The sequence below is a fragment of the Molothrus aeneus genome, chromosome 2, assembly GCF_037042795.1.
Source record: "Molothrus aeneus isolate 106 chromosome 2, BPBGC_Maene_1.0, whole genome shotgun sequence".
NCBI lineage: Eukaryota > Metazoa > Chordata > Aves > Passeriformes > Icteridae > Molothrus > Molothrus aeneus.
Window position 1 is genome coordinate 15742309 of NC_089647.1, and position 19643 is coordinate 15761951.

General features: G+C 50.0%; 1 protein-coding gene across 2 annotated transcripts in view; it reads left to right on the plus strand.

Moving 5' to 3' along the window:
* The first annotated feature begins 812 nt into the window (after window positions 1–812).
* The window catches only part of CLPB (ClpB family mitochondrial disaggregase), a 73243-nt gene continuing 54412 nt past the window's right edge, over window positions 813–19643 (plus strand). The window contains exons 1-3 of one of the 2 annotated variants that reach the window (XM_066568561.1): window positions 813–1527; window positions 2355–2406; window positions 16041–16127. In XM_066568561.1, coding sequence (XP_066424658.1) covers window positions 813–1527; window positions 2355–2406; window positions 16041–16127 — 854 coding nt within the window. The remainder of the gene's footprint in view (window positions 1528–2354; window positions 2407–16040; window positions 16128–19643) is intronic. The other variant, XM_066568563.1, reaches the window with a different exon arrangement.

Here is a 19643-nt window from a genome sequence, read left to right on the forward strand (position 1 = left end):
AACTGCGCAAACAGCTGCTGAGATACTGGGAAATGGAGAGAATTGGGGTGAAACAGGAGGAAGTGGGTAGAATGGGAATTGATGCTGGGAAATCCTGGGCGGGAAGGCACTCACGCACACATGCATGCTCACACATGTGCTCAAAGGCATGAACTCTGAGCCCAGCCTGCAGCAGATGCTCAGGATTCATAGCACCACATGAAGTCCTGCCTGGGTGCAAGCACTGCACACGTGTGTGCACAGCTGCCCGGGGGATGCGTACACAGGAGAGCACGCGTGCCTGCAGGTGTGCACAGGTGTGGCACTGCACGCGTGAATGCAGAAACGCCCCTGTGCGTGTGCGCCAGTACACACGTGTTTGTGTGCGCCCCGTGTGTGAATAAACGCGTGTGCACGAGTGTCTATGTGTGCGCCCATATGTGTGTTTGGTGTCTGTCTGTCCGTGCGTGCCCGCCTGCGCGCGCGACCCCTCTGCGTCACACACGCGCGCGCCCTGGAGCTCTGCCCCTGCCCCCCGCCCGCGCTGCGCCCCCTGCCGGAGCCCGCCCGCCACTACGCCCCTGCATGTCCCGCAGCCGGCGCCGGTTTCCCGGCATGCCGCGGGAACGCCGCGCCGCGGCGCCTCCTGGGGGTCGTAGTGCACCACGGCGAAGAAGCGCACAGCAGGGCGTGGTGGGGACTACATCTCCCGGCACGCCTTGCGCGGTCTCTTCATCAAGCTCCGCCGGCCGGCAAGCCGCCATCTTGTCCACCGGCCTCAGCGACGGGGGGGGGTAAGGTGCGAGCGGGGCAGCGGGAGGAGCGAAGGAGCTATGCTGGCGTCTCTGGCGTTCCGGCCGCTGCCGCAGGGGCTGGCGCGGCTCCTCCGAGCGCGGCCATGGTGGTCGCCGTCACGTGCGACCTACGGGACTGCGGCGGCGGCTGTGGCTGAGGGGGCCGGGGCCGCCCGGCTGCGGCTGCTCCCGGTATTGGCCGCCAGGGGGCGCCGTGGGCTCGCGCCGACGCCAGGTGCGAGGCTGTCATGGCGGACCGCTGCCTGCAGGGGGCGACAGGGGGGCCCCGGGGGCGAACCCCCGGTAGCGGGGCCGGTGCCCGGGGGCTCTCGCCCCGCTTTGCCAATGGGGCCGGTGCCCGGGGGCTCTCCGCTGGCTGTCCCGCCAGGCCCCACTTTGCCAATGGGGCCAGGCCCAGGGCGCTCTCCCTTGGGTAATGGGCCAGGCCTAAAGGGCACCACCGCAGCGGAGAGGCCAGGGCTGCCTGTTCCAGGCCTGGCCGCACTGCAGACACCCCGGCCACCTGCCACCGGCCCGGCCAGCAGTGGCTGCCTTGTGCCTGCAACATCGTCCAGCCGTATGGCATCCCTCAGAGAGCCGACGCCGTGGCCCTCGGGTGCAGAGCAGCGCTGCTGTCATGCGGGAGACCCCGGCGGGCATCAGAGTGGAGCTGGGAGCTACTCCCCGGGAGCAGGGCTGCCTGCCCTCGTCGCTGCGCTGGCTTACTGCTACCTGCGGGACCGCCTGTCCAAGGGTGACTATCGCTGCTGGGGCCGGCCCCAGGGCGGGAGGCGTGGGATGCAGCACAGAGAATCCTGTGCCCTTTGGGAGGGGATGTGGGGTCCCTCCTTGGGGATGGAACCTTGCCTGCTGGCTGTAACCTGGGAAGGGTTATCCTTAACGCTTTAGTGCATAAAGGGGCTCCAAGAGAGCTAGAGAGAGACTTTGGCCATGGATCTGGAGAGACAGGATAAGGAGGAATGGTTTCCCACTGACTGGCTTCTTCTAACCCTGAGGGCAGGCTTAGATGGAATATTGGGAAGAAATTCTTGCCTGTGAGGTTTGGTGAGGCCCTGGCACAGGTTTCCCAGAGAAGCTGTGGCTGTCCTATCCCTTGGACAAGGCTGGGAGCAGTGTGGTCCGATAGAAAGAGTTCCTTCTCATGGTAGAGAGGTGGAATGAGATAAGCTTTTAGGTCCCTCCCAACCCAGCCTATCGCTTATCCCATCTCCCAGAGCTGGGTGCTGCTCTTCCCTTCTCTAACCAGGGGGTGTCATTCTGACTCTGTGGTAGGAACACTTCTGTGGTGTCTGGAAGCCTCTAGCTGAGGCTGACACTGTGGGCTGACAGTGTCCACTGCCCTGGGATGCCTGCTGCTGTTCTCAGGGTGTGTGATGGGGGCTGGAGTCAGTCACCAAGACAGTGAGGAGTTTTTAGATAACCCGCTCACAGGAATGGGCTCTTGCTCACTGGGGTGGTCAGTGAGAGCTCTGAGCAGCAGCAGCCCCTGCACATTCCAGGTTAGGGTGTCCATGTGTGTTCTCCATGCTAACTCCCTCCTCCCTTCTTTCTGCATTTCAGAGGATGCTCTTCTGGAAGCTGCAAGGATTAACAACGTTTCAGAAGTCAAGAGGTGAGTGGGGTTCTGAGACATGAGAGCAGTGTCCCAAGGGCTGGGAAGGCAGGAAAACCCTGTCAGCACATGGGGAAGGAAGGGGCTGGCTGCTCCCAGCCCCCATAGGGTGCTCCCCTCACCCTCTCAGATCCAGAGTAGGTGGGGAGAGATGGGGAACACCCTTACTTGTTGGGTAGGAGGTGGATTGCAGATCCCTGTGCTGAGAGAGGACAGTGTGAGGCCGTACTGTGGAGATGTGGGCGTACACACTGCAGAAGCTCATCTCTTGGGGTCTGTCTCTGAACAAACAGCTCTTGTGGGTTCCTCATCCTGAGCCAGCAGTTCTCCAGGGCCCTTTTGTCCCACAAGGAGCAGAGGAGAGAGCTCCACCCAGCCACAGAAGTCAGGGAAGTGAGTGGTTGGGTGACCAAAGACATAGCTGTTAGGGAGTGGAGCATCTCCAGAGCTCCTGTCCCATGGCAGCAGGCTTTTTGTCCCAGTTGGGTGTGCCTGCCTCATTGGGGTGGTGCCATGGCACCTTTCAGGTGCATCTGGCAGCCTTACATTCCCTGAGATGGTAGCAAAGGGCCAGTTTGTCTCAGGCTCAGCATGTGACTAGTCCCCAGGAGGCATGTTCTTTCTGCAGCCAAACCTCCAGGGAGGGACTCAAAGGTTCTCAGGATGGTTTGTGAGCAGCAGTGCCATGTCACTGACATGCTCCAGTGACAGCTCCACCCAGTGCTGGGGACAAGCTCTGGGACTGTGGGAGGAAAGCAAGTCTCCCCTAAAGTGGGAAGAGAAGTGTGAGAACCTTGGAGCTGCTTCTTGAACAGATCCTGGTACTCCTACCTGGTCTGTCTCATAATGCCAGAGGTTTCTCAAGTGCTGCCCTCAGCCAGTATAGAATTCAGACTTTTTGGCAGCCTGGCAGCTTGTGTAGGATGGGAAGAGACATTGCTGCTCTCCTGTGTACCCCACACGTGTGTTCCTGTCTCTGGCTGAGATCTCCCACCCAACACAGGCACCTGGGGAGGTAGGAACTGCCATCCCTGTGTAGAAGCAGAGGATGGGTGCAGAAGAGGACAGGGAGAGGAGAGCCCTCTTGGCCTGCATCCAGGGGATGTTCCATCCAGTTTCCAGGATCTTGGATGAAGCACCTGGCTCTGCTGCACCCCAGGGCTGAGATCTGGCCTAGATCAAGGGCCAAAGAGGATATTGGTGTGCAGCTAATTGGCACATGTGTTCTGCTGCTTGTAATTGCAGGAAGCTGCTGTTTAGGGATGTCTGGGTGATTTGTGAGCCTGGTCAGGCAGATCAGCAAGAGGGATGCTCTGTGCTCCAGCTGGTCAGGGCAGGGCTGGTGTCTGTACACCATCCTGCTGGGCTGCACGTCTACAGCTTCTCCCTTTGCTTCTGTGCTCTGTCACAGAATCACAGAATCATTTGGGTTGGAAAAGCCCTCTGAGATCATTGAGTCCAACCATTCCCCCAGCACTGCCAAGCTCACCACTCAACTGTGTCCCCAAGTGCCACATCCACATGTCTGTTAAACCCCTCCAGGGATGGGGACTCCACCACTGCCCTGAGCAGCCTGTGCCAGGGCTTGATGACCTTTTCCATGAAGAAATTTTCCCAAGCATACAACCTAAACCTCCCACAGCACAACTTGAGGCTGTTTCCTCTCATGCAGTCATTTGTTACCTGTGAGAATAGCCTGGCCCCACCTGGCTACACCCTCCTTCCAGAGAGCTGTACAGAGTGAGAAGGTCCCTCTGAGCCTCCTTTTCTCCAGGCTGTCCCCCCAACTCCCTCAGCCACTCCTCATCAGCCCCTTTGGTCCAGACCCTTGAGCAGCTTCACTGTCCTTCTCTGGACCCACTCCAGCACCTCAAAGTCTTTCTGGTCATGAGGAGCCTCACACTGCACACGGGATTTGAGGTACCTTGCCCAGTGCAAAGGAACAAGGATCTGCCTTGGGCTTGCTGGCCACACTGTAGCTGATACCATTTAGGGTACCATTTGCATTCTTGCCACATCTGGTTTATGTTCATCCACTGTCAACCAGCACCCCCAGGGCCTTTCCTGCTGTGCACTTTTCAGCCACTCTGTTCTCAGCTTGTATATCTGCACAGGGTTGTGGTGACCCAGGTGCAGGACCCAGCACTTGACCTTATTGAACCTCATACAGTGGCCTCAACCCATCGAGGCAGCCTGTCCAAATCCCTCTGCAAAGGCTCTCCAGGGCCTTCCTTCCCATCCTGTTCCCTGTGGGGCTGGCAGCCCTCCCACTGTTTGAAGCTGTGCCTAACTCTCCTTTTTGCTTGTGTGAGAAGCATGAATGGTGAAAACTACTGGCTTGCCCTGCTGCAGGCAGTTTCAGCCTCAAACATGATGAAGAGACTGGAGCATCCCTCTTACAAGGATAGGCTGAGGGAGATGGGACTGTTCAGCCTCAAGAAGACACAACTTGAGAGGGGAACTCATCTTTGTTTGTCAATGTCTACAGGGAGGTTGTTAGAGGATTGACCAGTTCTGCTCCATAGGGCCCAGCAATGGGACAAGAGGCATCAGGAGAAACTGGTGCACAGGAAGTTCCATCTCAATATGAGAAAGAACTTTGTACTGTGAGTGTGAGAGAGCACTGGAACAGCCTGCCCAGAGAGCCTGTGGAATCTTTTTCCTCGGGGATATTCAAACCCCACTTGGACACAATCCTTTGCAGCCTGCTCTGGGTGAACCTGCTCAAGGAGAAGGTTGGACACAGTGATCTCCAGAAGTTGCTTCCCACCCCAACCACTGTCTGATTCCATAAATCTCTTTACAACAAGCTTCCACAGCCCAAGATTGCCAGACCTGCTGCAGAGCTGACAGAGGAGACACAAACAGTCTTGCCTTCAATGCTCTCTCCACCTGCAAGGGGTAAAGTCCAAACTGAGCTTTGACAGGGTGGGAGTGTGACAATCCATCTGGGCAGCCATCCATGGAACATTACTTGTCCTCCTGCCACACTGCTGTCCCCTGCCTGCACTGTCCCCTGGGGTGGTGTTTCTTATCCAGCTTCAAGCTTGTTTGAAGTGGGATGCTGATCTTTTCCAAGTGCCTTCAGCTGACAGCTGTCATGGCCCTCTGCACATTAAAAACATCAGAATACAGTTACTAGGAAATACAGTCTTAGTCTAAAGTGTGGAAAATGGCTATGTGAGAGAGGTGGGAGGTACCAAGAAGATCATGAGATCCCACCTAAACTACTGATTCTAGCTCTGGGGCCCTCATCACGAAAAGGGTGTGGAGCTGCTGGAATGAGCCCAGAAGAGGCCATGGAGATGCTCCAAGGGTTGGAGCCCCTCTGTTCTGGAGACAGGCTGGGAGTGCTGGGGTGTTTAAGGCTCCTGAGAGAGCTGGAAGCCCCTGCCAGTGCCTAAAGGGGCTTCATGGCAGCTGAAGAGGGACTCCAAGGGCATGGAGTGACAGGGCAAGGGAGGATGGCTTCAAACTGATGGAGGGCAGAGTTAGATGAGATATAGGGAAGAAATTCTCCCCTGTGAGGGTTGTGAGTCCCTGGCACAGGCTGGCCAGAGAAACTGTGGCTGCCCCATCCCTGGAAGTGATCAAGGCCAGGTTGGATGGGTCTTGGAGCAACCAGGTCAAGTGGAAGGCATCCCTTCCCATGGCAGAGGGGGTTAGAACTAGCTGAATTTTAAGGTTTCTCCCAACCCAAACCATTCCATAATTCTGTGATTATTTCAAGCAGTGATTTTTAACTCTGAAAATGAACAGGCCTTTGAGGCATAACAGACAGACCTCACTGGAATACACGTTTGTATTGCTCCAGGAAGAATGCATATCCACAGGCTGAATCCAGCCCCTCTGCTGTAAGCTTGCCTCTTCCATCTCTGGCTCCTCTGAGCTTCCAGACAAGTTTTCTCATCTCTAACTACTTGTTGAATGCAGGGAACCAGGCTGAATTCTTCACTGAGCTGAGAGAACGTGCTAACTTCTGAGAGCATTCCCTTTGGAACATGTGGCAAACCAGCTCTTCCCTCCAAGCCCTTCATGCTGTTAGCCAGCACAAAATATAATACCTAATTGATGTAGATAGTTTAATTTCCCTCAGCCTCGGTTGTTCTGTGCATTTGGAGGGAAAGCGAGAAGCAAAGGCATAAAAAATGCCCACCTCACTCCTACTTGTGTTGATATTCAGTATTAATATTGATTCTTTGTGTTCCAGCTTTGTTTCTTAGTAAGCCACCCCAAGAGCACAGGCTTTCAGCAGTTTTCTCACCAGATAAGCATGATGGAGCAGTGTTTTCCTCAGCCCTGTGCAGCTGTGAATCATGGAGACACAGAGCATGTGTCAGATGGCTGTTATCAGCCTCATTCCTAACAGCAGGCAGCCACTCAAATCTGTCTGGTAATGAGATCTGGAGCTGACCAGGTGCTCTCCTGATCTCACAGGGATCCAGACGGATGTGGCAGTGGGGCAGGAAGCTCCATGTCAGTTGCTTTAGCTGAGTCTGCTCTCTCCAAGCTGATTTTTTAGTTAGAGGAGATGCAGAAACAGCTAAGTCAGGCTTGATTGCCCCAAACAGTGATCTCTTAATTTTCAAGCAGTACCACTCATCTTGGCTCTGACTCATGGCAGTTCTGCCTCCTCCAGACTGTGTTTGTCTCTTCTCCCTTGTTTGTAAGCAGCACAGCTCATTGAGCAAAATTTCCCCCATCACTGTCCCTGGAAGTGTTCAAGGCCAGGGTGGACAGGGCAGTGGAAGGTGTTCCTGCCCATGGGAGGGAGTAGGAACAAGATGAGTTTTAAGGTCTCTCCCAGCTGTAATCCTTTCAGTTCTCTCCAGTTTAGGGGGTGGACTGGGGGTACAGTCCCCCAGTCTTTTGTTTGCTTCCTGGCTCAAGTGTTCGTTACAAGAATTCAGAGACTGGGTAAAAAATCCCTCTGCAGTGTGTCAGGCTTTGCTTCCCTGGGACATCAGATAATTGAAAGGCACTGTGTGGAGGAGGTGAGCCTTTATGGGAGCCACGTTGTACCTGTTGAAGCATCTTCTCTCACAGAGTAGTTGTGAGTGTCATGACTGAGGCTCGAGGGATGCCTGAATGCTTTGTAGGGTGAGCAGAAGAGTCATGTCATTGGCTCCTGGCCACTAGCCATCATGTACCTTATCTCAGTCCTGAACAGCTGTGACACCTCTTCAGCAGTGGTAGTGGGAGCAGGTTGGTGGCAGGATTGGGATATGATTTATAATTATATTTATTTCTGTTGCTCCATGCTTATATATGATGTTGAGCCTGCATATGTCTGTGTGTATCTGAGTTACAGACACCTAGGTTTTTTAGGATAAAAATATGTTTATCATGTAAATGTCCCCTTTAATCTTTTCTCCTAAATGACCACGTTTTCCAGGACTATGTTTCAGTGAAAGTTTTATTACTGATTATTGAGTTTGAATTGGCCTGTGGCTGCAGGAATTCAGAGCACATACAATAGCCCAAATTTATCATGTTGGTGATGAAGTATTGGGGGAGACAAATGTGTGCTGTGCTTTCCTGTTCTAGATAGCTGGAAAACTGCCCCTTTTGATCTGCTTCTTGGTGTATTTTGGCCTCCCAGGATTGTTTGAGTTTGTACACTGAGTCACAGAGCAGTGTCTCTGCAGTCGGTGCCACACCACAGGAGATCTCATTCTTCTTTCCAAAACAGCTGCTTTAAAGCCCATAAATCCCAGATCCCTCTCTCTGGAAGCAGACACCAACACACCTGGAATACGCCTGGGAACCGTCACAGGGTTAATTCCAGTTAGTGGAGATGTTTATCAGCAGGGCTGAGTGCAGGAAAGCCTCCTGAGCAGCTCTGGGTTTGGAGGAGCAGCAGTCCACCAGCATGGATGTGGCCTGTACAACCAGGGGAGCAATTATTCCACTTCCCTCACAGCTCAGGAGTTAAGGGACACCTTGGAAGATGTGAGGTAGCAGGTTAAAAGCATGTTGTGTGCTTTCTTACACAGCACATAAATGTGAATGTTGGTGTGTGTGAGGGAGTCTGACACTTGAGTTCAGACCTGCACAGAGTAAGTCAAGCAGGTAACACATGCCACCTCAGTAGGAATGGATTGTCAGAAGTTAGTGTATTATGCTCAAATTCCTCTGCAAACAGTGATGGCTCATTTCCCACTCACACTGCTGCCTCTGCCAGAGCAGGCTGCAGGCTGGTAGGGTATTTTTCTGGCACACAGCTCTGTTGCATTGGAGTGACTGAGTTGGGGCTACTCCATTTAAGGTTTCACATTCTCTTCCAAATCTGGTGATGCCAACTGTCGAATCACAGGATTTGGGTTGGAGGGGACTTTGAAATTCGTCCAGTTCCAGCCCCCTGCCATGGACGGAGACATCTTCCACTAATCCAAGTTGCTCCAAGCCCTGTCCATCTTGGTCTTGAACATTTAGAGGCACAGGGCAGCTCCAGCTACTCGCATGTCTGTATTAACCTTTTCACGCTTGGGTTGTACCTCTTTGACTTTTCCCACTCCATGTGCTTCACCCATGGTGGTTTTGCCCACCCTCTGTGCCTCCAGACCTGCTCTCCTCTTTGAGTTGGCTTCACCTCCTCAAACTTGGATTATAAGAGGTTCCCTTTGATTTTGAAAATTTCTTTCCAGGAGTTTCTCCTTGGCCACTGGCCTGTTTGTGCTGTCAGGGCTAGGCTTACCAGGATTCCTCCAGGATCCCCCGTGTCCTGGGAGCAGCTTTCCTGCCTTGAGAGCTGCAGGGAAATGCTGTTCCTCTCTCCCTTCCCCTTCCCCTTCCCCCTCCCTTCCCTTTCCCACAACGTGCTGCTCCATATGTTTTCACAGAGCACCATGGTGTGTTACTGGCCCTGCAAAGGTGGTGAGGGGTGAGAGACAGCAGTGAGCTCTCTCCAAGAATACAGCAGCCTCATCAAAGGGTTTCAAGCAGCTCTCTGTGTCCTCCTGTCCAAGCAGATCCTTTCCCTGGCAGGAAAATCTAGCAGGGGTTGTGCTTTCATGTTCCAAGATATTGTTCGGTTGGGATGTTTTTCTTCCCCCCTTCTTCTGCAAAGCAGAGAGCAGTTCCCAAGAGGGTGAGCACATCTGAGGGTGTCCCACACTCTGCAGTTAAACAGTGACATATTGGAACAGGGCTGGGGGAAATGTCTAAGAGGCTGACAGAAACAGAAGCTATTGTTGTTGCAAAAGTTCAAGTTTCCAGCTTCCTCTTCCTCCACCTGTCAGGATGGAGTGCTGGGCATGCTCCCAGCACTGAGCACAAACTCAAACATGCCCTCTGGGCTCAGCAGTGTCACCGAGTCAGTCACCCAGAACCCCAGTGACGGGTGAATAGAAGGCACATCTGTCCGGGGGCAGTGGGGGGAGAAGGCTCATCGCTGCCCATGTGGGCTCTTTATCTCTTCTGCGGGGATCAAAGTGCTAAAGCTTTGGGAGCTGCTGGCTTGGGGTAAAATAGGGCATATGCACAAAGCAGTAGGTGCTGCTCTGCCCAGATTCCTTCAGCAAATTCCAGAGCAGACAGTGATGTTCATAGAATCACAGAGTGGTTTGGGTTGGAAACAACCTTAAAGCTCACCCAGTTCCAACCCTCTGCCATGGGCAGGGACACTTTCCACTAGACCAGGTTGCTTCAAGCCCCATCCAGCTTGTCCTTGAACACTTAAAGGGATGAGGCAGACATGGCTTCCCTGGGCAGCCTGTGCCAGGGCCTTACCACTCTCATAGGGAAAAAATTCTCTCTAATATTCAATCTAACCCTGCCATCTGTCAGCTTTCTGCCCTAAAACCATTACCAAAAAAAGGAAAGAAAAGTTTTATTGAAATCCCTTAAATATGAGTACTTCCCCAATCAGAAACAGCGCCAGCTCTGGTTCGGGGCTCTTCCCCTGACCGGGTCTTGAATTGCAGAATCTCAGAAGAGTTTATGTTGGAAGAGACATTTAAAGGTCATCCAGTCCAACTCCTGCCAGGGGAAGGGACATCTTGGTGGCACCACTGCAGTCAAAGAACAGTTTGTCATTTGAGAAACACTGGAAATGGCGCTAATAGAGCTGTATCCATGTGAGAAACTCCTTAGGAGGGGAGTGTCCTGGATCTTACTTGGTTAAAATGTGGATAAACATCCTAAACATTGATCAGAGGATTTTATTTAATTAAAATAAAATACTCCTGCTGGTAAATACATTTGGCTGTCTGGGATCTGAGCAGTGGTCTTGGCTTTATCGATTGTCATATCATTAAATCAGGCGGAGAAAAAAATAAATGGTGGGCCTGAAGACCCTGAACATAAAGTTCAGTTGTCTGAAAATCTGTTAAGTTGCTGAGCATCTTGCAATGATTTAACCAAAAAAAAAAAAAAAAAAAGCAATCCAGCTCCTAAATGAAATGTCAATGCATATTATGGTAGATGGTATGATACAAGTAATTCCCTCACTGGGCTCAGTGATGGGGCATTCCAGATGCTTGTGATGATCTAGATTCCTGAACAGAAAACTACTTGACTGATCCTCATACCTTTGCTCCAAGCCTGTAACCTAATCCCATAGGAGAGGGTCCAGCATCCTTCCTGTTGAATGCACGATGATTAAACAGGTTTGACTGCCAGACTAGGATCTTTTTCATTATTTTTTTTTTAAAGAGTGAAGATAATTCATTATTCAGTATGTCCTTCTGGTGTGTCTGTAGAGAAAAAAGCCTTTCAGTACTCACAGGTATTTTTCAGTGGCTCCAAATTGCCTTGAGAATTCTAAAATCACAGGATGATAGAATGGCTTTGGTTGGAAGGGACTTGAAGATGATCTAGTCCCAACCCCTTTGCCATGGACAAGGACACCTCCCACTAAACCAGGTTGCTCAAAGCCCTGTCCAACCTGGCCTTGGACACTTCCAGGGATGGGGCAGCCACAGCTTCTCTGGGCAACCTGTGCCAGACCCTCACCAATTTCACAGGGAAGAACTTCTTCCCAATATCTAATGTAAATCTCTCATCTTTTAGTTTAAAACATCATCTTTTTATTTTAAATAAGGGCTGATGTCCTGTCCTTTGTCTCAAAGGGAGATACTGAAGAGTTACACTGCAGGTCCCATATATGAGAAAACAAATGTAACAGGAGAAGGGGGTTGACTTCACACTGACATAATGCAGGCTTAGATTGTATATTGGGAAGAAATATCCATTCACATGACTACCCCATCCCCGGAAATGCTCAAGGATAGATTGAATGGGGCTTGGAGCAAACTGGTCTAGGGGAAGGTGTCCCTGGCTGTGACAGTGGTATTGGAATTGGATGATCTTCAAGGTCATTTCCAGCCCAAACCCTCCCATGAAATGTTAAAACTCATGAGAGGCAAAATTAAGACTGACTCTTTGCAGCAGAGCAACCCAGTGGCTGGCAGAAGGTGACCAGGATGGTCTCTCTGCCCCTTTAATGTAAAATCATATAAACACCATGGTCAAGTGCAAATGGGCCTGATACTTTGCAAAATTACATCAATTAAACTCTACTGAGGATGTTAATCAGTGGTTGGTGTTGGGCTTTAAGGCTTTTATTGCCAGGCAAAAGTTCCCAGCCTGAAGGGGTTTGTGTGCCTCCATCCTGGCATAGCTGATGCCTTCTTACCTGCAGTTTGGTGTTGGGGTTACCATGCCCCTTCTGGGTTCTTTCTTCAGGCTCCCTCTCCCTTGTCATCAAGATGCCTTTATTTCCTGGATTTTCAGTGGCTATTAGGCTGTCACCGTGACACATTGTAGGAAGGGGGTGATGTGAATTTTACTGCTTTCAAATGATTTCCAAATGGACAAGTAAATACAATGAAATTCAGAAATAACTTAAACATGTTGGTCCATACCTCTCTGAGACAAGTGGAAGGGGATTGGGCATCACAATGTCTGGGAAAGGATTTCTGGAAGCAGTTAGGGTGAGTCAGGGGAGACAGTAAGATGTCTGCCATTGCAGCATCCTGAGCTCTGGTGCTGGTGGGAATGGCTCCTTGGGGCCTGGGGGAGCTGGATGTGGAGTTTGTTCCTGCAGTGACAGCGAGCGAGCAGTTTTCCAGCTGAGGGAGCAGCTCCCTGTGCCTGCGCAGAGGACACGGCACACATGGCGGCACAGATGGAGCTGTGGTGTGGATTTCTGCTGCAGGCAGTGTCCTTCCAGCTGGAGCAGGTGATGGTGTGACCAGCAGTGGCCGTGGGTCTGAGTCAGGCTACTTTATCTCTGTTGTGAGTGCAAACACCTCTGTAAGCAGAGTTGCAAAGGGAGCTGATCTGTGCAGATAGCAATCTGCTATCCCCTGTGTGTCTGAGCACATCCTGCCTCACCAGGACAGAAAGCTTTGTGGCTGCACAGGGATATTTCTTCTCTCAGCATTCTGTTGTCTGAGAGTGCTCTTCAGGCAGCAGAACTGGCAGCACACTCTTGGCATTCACTTGCAGGGATGTGGTGCTGGCAGAAGGAGAAAGCATAAGGATATTTCACAAATTCTTCACAGGCTGCCTGGGGCAGTGGTGGAATCCCCATCCCTGGAGGGATGTAATAGATGTGTGGATGCAGCACTTGGGGACATAGGTTAGTGGTGAGTTTGGCCATGCTGGGAGAATGGTTGGATTCAATGGTCTCAGAGGGGCTTTTCCAATGCAGGTGATTCCATAATTCTATGCCATACCCTCTGGGGAGCCAAGGCTGCTCTTGTGCAACTCTCCAGATGAGTTTACTGGGTCCCTGGATAATGCTGGAGCTGCAGCTTGACCATTGTTAGCCATATGCAGGGCTCTGTAGATCCAAACCCCCATAAGGCTGTAGGTGAATTATCCCTGCCCTCCATCACGCTGCTGGGTGGTTCTTCAGGTATTAAACCACATAGGAAAAGGAAATAAAAATTTGATCTGGAGTGGATTCTGTGTGAAAATTTGTTCTTCAAGTATCAGACTTCTTTGGACCAAGGTCCTGTTGTTGACTGCCAGATAGTTCATTACTATTGAACTTTAAATTGTAACCCTGGTAAAGACAGCATAAAGCTTCTGTTGGTGCTATGATAATTTACACTGGTCACAGCCTCCTGAATCACAGTTGGGAGCTACAAATGGAGGCTGCCAATTATAATTCTAGTATTTCAGCTATTAGGTTTCTGTCCAAGTGTGAGATGAACAGTTCAGAGCATCCAGAACCACAGCACTAGCACTGGCTACTCCTTCTGTCAAAAAAAGGGTGGTCAAATTGTCCACCCAGACCCATTCCCTGTGTATCATACCACCACTCCAGTCAGAAGAGTTCACCTATGTGCTTCTGTGTAGGGCTTGGCTGAAGCCATCTGCCTGTTGGCTCTCAAGGCCCAGTCTCTGTCAAATAAGGCAAGTAGTTCAACTGGAGAGGAATACAGGCTTTTTATTCACATGATGTTTATCTGCCTGGTTTGTCCAGTCAGTGGGGTGAACTGTGTTCAGCTGTGTTCCAGATACCAGCCAAAGTTCAGGCATTGCTACTTGGAAATAACTTTAGGATTATCATACCAATATATCATAGCACTGGAGGGTTTGACTGGGAGAGAGCTTCAAGACTATCTAGTTCCAACCCTTCTGCCATGGGCCTTCCACTAGGCCAGGGTGCCAGAAGCCCTGTCCAGCCTGGTATTGGACACTCCCAGGGATAAGACAGCCGCAACTTCTTTGGGGCAGCCTGTGCCAGGGTCTCACCACCGTCACATCCAAGAATTTTTTCCTGATATCCCATCTAACCCTGCCCTCTGTCAATGGGAAGCCACTCCCTCTTGATCTGTCACTCCAGGCCCTTGTCCAAAGTCCTCTCCAGGTCTTTTGGAGCCCCTTTAGGCACTGGCAGAGGCTCTAAGTTCTCCCTGGAGCCTTCTCTTATTCAGGTTAAACTCAGCAGGTGTCTCTGTATATGAATGTATTTGTTCCTTGGGATAAGTTTCTGGTGAAACTACTGTGGAGGTTTCCAGTGAGGTGGAGGAAGGTTGGCAAGACACCCTGGCTATATCTGTGAGTGTTCCCTGGATCAGCATTCCTGCTTTCCTTTTTTTTTTCCAACTGCAGGAAGAGGAATATGGTTCATTTACCTCCTTTTCACTCATTCCATCCCAGCACTCTTAACCAGTGAGAGCACTGCCACGAGAGCAGCCCAAGGATGAGGAATTTGGAAAGGCTGTCTGAGTTCTGATGTGTACCTCTCTAGGTCCTTAAAGAGGTGATCTGACTTGTTCAGTGCATGCAGGCACTCACACCTGACCTTGACTTCCTTGCCTGGGATTCTGGGCAGAATTTTAAGACTTCAAGTGTGGTGCTTGCACAGGTGGAACATGGCTGCTGTGTTCACTTGTGTCTCTCCCAGCGGGGAGTTTAATGACAGCTCTTCCCTGTTATACCTGTGTGGAGGATGCACTCTGCAGGGACAGCCTCACCCAGAAACAAAGATGGAAAAGCCTTAATATGCGAAAAGTGAGAGGGATAAACCAAGGGGCAGAGAACTGCTGACTTTTGCATGGTCCACCCTGCTTTCTAAAGCCTGACCCATGACTTCCCTGTCTTGGTACTGGTTCTTTGCTCCTGCAAGGAAAATGGGTTTGTAATCATGGATTTGGTTGTGTAGAGGAACCTTTTACACAGGCAGAAAGTGGCAGGACAAGGGGAAATGGCTTCAAACTGACAGAGGGGAGATGTAGATTAGGAATGGCAAAGAAGTTCTTCCTTGAGAGGGTGGTGAGGCCCTGGCACAGATTGCCCAGAGGAGCTGCGGCTGCCCCATCCCTGGAAGTGTCCAAGGCCAGGCTGGACAGGTCTTTGAGCAACCTGGTCTAATGGAAGGTGTCCATGCCTATGGCAGAAGTGATGGAACAAGATGGCCTTCAAGGTGCCTTCTAGCACAAACCCTTCTGTAAATCATTCTATGATTCTATGACTTGAACATGCAAGGTTTAGAGTTTGTCTCATTTAACTTGAGCACTGTAAAATTTGTGTCTCAATTCTGAACTTCCTTTCTTCCTTGTGGTGTGCAGAGAGAACTGTCATTTCATACTGTCTGGGTTCAGCACGTGTTTTAGGTTGAGCTAAAGTACCTGCTGCAAAACCTGTCCCTTGCCATTATCTTGCAAAAGCTGAGAAAATTTTGGAGACATGAGGATAGTTTGGTTCCTAATATGTTTGGGGGTTGTCTTATTTGTTCTTATGGTGTACAAGAAAACTGTGAAGTGTCTGCAGGTGGCATGGGCTTTAGAGTTCCACTGAGCTGCTTCTGAAGCCTAATGGGTGCTTTGCAGCCAAAGGATTCAAATGTCATTGGAATGTGGCTTTATCAGTTTTGCTACTGATTGGTTCTTCGGAAATTAGACTGAACAGAATAAATAAACAAATGTACAAACAATACAGAAAGCAAGATGTTGGCATTGCACTCTTTGAAAGGAGTGGGATTGCCATCACCTGAATGTTTGTTTAACTTGGGTCACCTTTGAGAACTGTATTGAATCAACTTCATGTTGGGTCTTCTGGGCTGTGCTGGAGCAGGTGCCTGCACAGTAAAATATTCTGCTTTCCCTCATTAGCTCCAGAATGCCTGAGGTGCTTTCTTCATATCTGTTTCCTGACCATATCTCTCCCGTTTCCAGGTTGTTGGAAGAAGGCACAGATGTGAATGCAAGGCACAAGCTTGGCTGGACGGCTCTCATGGTGGCAGCCATCAGCAGGCACTCCAGGTATGTGCATCTCACATCATGATTACTCACTTCAACCTTTTCCTAAACTCACACTGAGCTCTGTAGAGGGTCCTCATAAAGTTTGGGATGTGTTGTGAAGCTTAACCCAAGGGAGCTTGTCACTCTCTTTATGCCCAGTATGTGGTGTGACAGATCAGGGCAGGCTGCTCCCCCATCCCACAGATGTGACAGCTGAACTGATGGTGCCATTCTACACCAGCTCTCAGGTTTTGGCCATGGATGAGCCCATACCTGTGGGATGTTGTTGCAGTGAGTACCCACTCCACCAGCCAAAATCACTCCTGTCCCATATCTTCTCACTGGTGATGGTGTCACTGGGGCTGAATGCTGTGCCCTTGCTCCACAGTTCCCATGATGATCACTCTGGCTTCTTGTAACCTTTTAAAGACACTCCTAAATATATTCAGTCTACAACTAAATTCAATTAGGTTTTTTTATTTAAGGAAAAAAAGAGAAAAAGAAATCCAATTTTGGAAAATGTGGGACAGACGGGAGAATGAGCTTTGATGTTACAACCTCTCAGGGATGCTTTACTTAGTCACAAGTTCATAAGCAAAAAAGCTTAATTACTTGGGAAAACACAGGATTAAAGCAGTGCACAAAGGCTGAATATCCGCTCTCGGGTGACACTATCCCAATCCATGTGCTGAGTTCGTGTGTGGTGCAAACTTTGATGTGTGCTATGACAAGCTGAAAGTCGTGACCTCCTCAGGGAGCTCCTTAAAACAGGCCCAGAGGTGGGGGCTTGTGAATGTTTGTTTAACTTTGATGTCCGAGCAGCAACGGGCTCTGTTATTTGCCTGTCCATGAAGGGATGGGCTTGGGAGCCTCCCACCTTTCCCAGTGGACAATGGTCAGCAGCAGAGTGTGACGACTGTTGACCATTCCAAGTGACTGGTGAAGCAGAACAGGACTTCCCGAATTGCAAAGGCTAAGGGGAGACAGGGAGAAAGGCTGTTCATGGGACAATAATTACCTAAAATCAGGCCTAAAATCAAGTGGAAATGCTAATGAAAACATCTTGACAGTAAAAAATGTGTGGAGTCCAGGCTGGTCCCTTCTGAGAGGGCAGAGTCATCGCCATGTCTGTCTTTGTTGTGTACCTGGCCAAAAGAAAAAGGGTTTGGCTGTGTTGGGCAAATTCTGTTTATTTTTCCCACATTTTAGATGAATACTGACTTAAAGTGAAAATACCTGAAACTCAGTATAACTTTTCTCCAGATAGCAGAAGAGTAATTAAATACTATTGGACTTGCTGATCTTAAAGGTCTTTTCCCACCTTTGTGATTCTGATTCTATCCTTTCTGGAGGCAAACATAAATGCAAGCTTATTCCATATGTAACAGCTCTGGCATTGTGCCAGACAAGGTTTTGGCCCTCAGTCCTGTTTCTAGACTTGTAATGTCCACAGTGCAGGGTGGGAAATGCATTGAGCTTGAGCATGACCCACAGAGAGTTTGAAATTCCTTACAAATGGTTTGCTAATGGACCTAGTCCACAGGTGAACTGTGTAACTGAAGCTGGATGTTGTGGCCAGGGTGTAATGGGGAAGGGAGGAGTCAGAGGCACAAGGATGCAGGATGGTTTTGTTTATAGAGTGTGGTCCCTCTGTAAAAGGTTATGCTCTAAATCTGCTTTCTTCAGCCACAGCAACTGATCTCAGAATCAGAATCACGGGTTGGAAGGGACCTTGAAGATCATCCACCCTTCTCCTGTGAGCAGGAGCACCTTCCACTAGACCAGGTTGCTCCAAGCCCAGTCCAACCTGGTCTTGAATGCTTTCAGGGATGGGGCTGCCACAGCTTCTCTGGGCAACCTGTGCCTGAGTCTCACCACTCTCTCAAGGTAGAATTGCTTCCCTATATTCAATCTAGCCCTATCCTCTGGCAGTGTGAAGCCATCCTCCCATGTCCAATTGCCTGTGTAATCCACCTGATGTGATGGATTTGAAGTTTTTATGACTTTTGGTCCTTCACCCTTCGGGCCAGTGCCTCTGGAGAGGTGAGCTGGGCTGTCCCTGGCTCAGAGATGGCTGAGGTGCAGCTAGCTGAACAGGACCTACAGGTACTGCTTGTCTGCAAAAAGATAAAGGTCATTCCAATGTTTAACTTAGTGACTCTCTCACCACTTCCTATTTTATGGCTAACGATACCTCCACAGGTTCCTCAGCATAGTTTTGAAGGGCTGGGATGCTGGGGACTGAGATGAGTGTTTTCAGCTAATAAAAAGGAAGCCTTCATCCTCAACGCCTTTCTAAAGTTGTTTTTCAGAGAGGAACGATGTTTTCAGTCTCCACTGTGTGCTGGAGATTTCTGTGACCTGTCCTTTAGCTTTGTCATGTTTCCCAATTTCCACAGCCCTCACTCTTCCAATTAGACAGCCCCAGTCCATCTGTTTAATTTAATTCCAGAGGCACTGCTTTAATGATTTCTGTCAGTTGCCATCAGCTACAAGATGAAATCCAGCCTGCTGGAAGGCAAGTTTGGGGTCCATCTTTTCTTTTTACAGCAGAACAATGATCATCTTCTTCCTCTTGGAAATGTCTTGTGTCCAAAATGTGGGGAGGCATTAAGAAGCATTCTGCAATATTGCCATGGATAGGTCTCCAGGAGGAGACTGGTGTCTGCCTGGGAGCGGAGATATAGTAATGGATCTAGTGGAGACAGATTTTTAGGGTTTCTTTTTTACATGAGACAGAGTCAGTGTCCAAATTATTTGGCTCCATGATGATACATGTTGTAACTGGGTCGTGGGCTAAAGACACATCAGCTGTGATGTTTACAGCAGCAAAGGAAGGTTTTATGCTGTAATTCCCATTGCTGTGGGAATTGCCATAGCATTGTCATATTTTTAGTATTTAAGCTTTAATTAAATGCATACTCAGAGCTTTGTGGGGTTTGTGCATTTGTTAAAATAAGCAATAAAGCTATCATAAATGAAACCCCAAAGCAGGTAGGACTTTAGCTGTATGTCTGTAGAATAGTGACCTTTTCTATATCTCGTTATCAGCTACTCCTCCCGTTTTTATCATTTCCACAGAAATAAAGTGACAGTGAAATATCAAGTCATCTTCTCAGCCTCCTCTGCCTCCTCTGAGGCAGAGAACTACTTGTGTGGTAGGGGAGACTAGGGCACAGAGCAGCATGGAAAGTCTGAGTCCCAGTGGAATAAGTTTGAGTAGCTCTAAAAAACACTGGAACCTGCTTCTGCTCCCATTCAACCACATTGGCACAGCCCCTGGGCAGCAGTTCTGAAGGCTGGAGCATGAGCACAAGTCTGATGAGAAGTGGCTGAGGGAGCTGGGGGTCTCAGCCTGGAGAAAAGGAGGCTCAGGAGCGACCTTCTCACTCTGTAAAACTCCCTGAGAGGTGGGTGGAGCCAGGTGGGGGTCACTCTCTTCTTCCAGGTAACAAGGGACAGGGGAAAAAAGAAAACAGCCTCAAATTGTGTCATGGGAGCTTGAGGTTGGCTATTAAGGAAAATTCCAAGCCTGAA